The sequence below is a fragment of the Microtus ochrogaster genome, unplaced genomic scaffold, assembly GCF_000317375.1.
Source record: "Microtus ochrogaster isolate Prairie Vole_2 unplaced genomic scaffold, MicOch1.0 UNK424, whole genome shotgun sequence".
Lineage (NCBI taxonomy): Eukaryota > Metazoa > Chordata > Mammalia > Rodentia > Cricetidae > Microtus > Microtus ochrogaster.
This window is the reverse complement of record NW_004949522.1, coordinates 1-1,176: the sequence shown is the minus strand read 5'-3', so window position 1 is coordinate 1,176 and position 1,176 is coordinate 1. Positions and strand designations below refer to the sequence as shown.

At 37.8% G+C, this 1,176-nt stretch overlaps 1 protein-coding gene across 1 annotated transcript; it reads right to left on the bottom strand.

The window, feature by feature from the left end:
• Positions 1-407: 407 nt before the first annotated feature.
• Positions 408-1,169, bottom strand: LOC101993809 (olfactory receptor 4F21-like; the record flags this gene model as incomplete). Its single annotated transcript, XM_005372235.2, has 1 exon — positions 408-1,169. A coding segment is annotated over one exon (762 nt), but the record flags the coding sequence as incomplete, so codon positions are not given.
• Positions 1,170-1,176: the final 7 nt, after the last annotated feature.

Here is a 1,176-nt window from a genome sequence, read left to right as displayed (position 1 = left end):
CAAAAGAATAGTGATGATCTTTGTTAATTGAATACATGTGTGAAATTCTCAAGAATATAGAAAAATTAAAGGTTGAAAAGAAAAACAAATATCCCTAGTAAGTACTGCCAGACTTTCTTTTATGTGATTTTAAAAGCCTAATTTTCTTGGTTCTAAATGTCTTAGTATAGGCTTCCAGCTTCCTTACATCTAAGAGTTTATATTTAAAAAATTCCTTGGGAATTGAGGATTGTGATTACTATAATCTTTAGCTTGCACAAGTAATTCCCTCTGTGTTCAGAAGGGATTATCTCACCTTCCTAAGTAGAAAAAAATAGACTAAATTTTGATCTATATAAACATAGTGTAGAAAGGCAGATTTTTACTGAGATGGTCCTAATGTGCTTTTATGTGCACAACGCAAGCACTTAGGAGATCTTTCGATAACTCAGTAGCTGTCTGAATACTCTCTTCATTTCTTGGTTCCTGAATGTATAGATCACAGAATTCAGAAAGGGAGTGAAAACTGCATCAAATATGGCCAGAAATTTATCCAGGTGTATTGAGGGAGAAGGCCAGCTATAGACAAATATCAGAGGACTGAAGAATAAGACCACCACAGAGATGTGAGCTGAAAGTGTGGACAGAGCTTTAGTGGAACCACTCGACGAGTGTTTTTGTACAGTGATTATGATGACAATATAGGAAATAATTAGTATGATGAAGGAACCCACAGAGATGAATCCACTGTTTGCTGTGACCATGAATTCCAGTTTATGGGTGTCTGTGCAGGCAAGTTTGATGAACCAGGGAAGGTCACAATAGAAGCTGTCCATCACGTTTGGTCCACAGAAAGGTACATTGACTACAAAAGCCAGTTGAACAACAGAGTGTGTAAGGCCAACTACCCAGGCAGTTACTACAAAGAAAAGACACATTTTTGGGCCCATAATGGTGAAATAATGGAGAGGTTTACATATGGCTACATATCTATCAAAAGCCATGGCTATGAGCAGCACCATCTCCACACCACCAATGACATGGATAGAGAAGATCTGAATGACACAAGCCCTAAAAGAGATGACTTTGCGCTTTCTGAACAAATCATAAATCATCTTGGGAGAAGTGACACAAGAAACACCTAAGTCAATAAAGGAGAGGTTGGCCAACAGAAAGTACATGAGAGTGTGTAAGTGA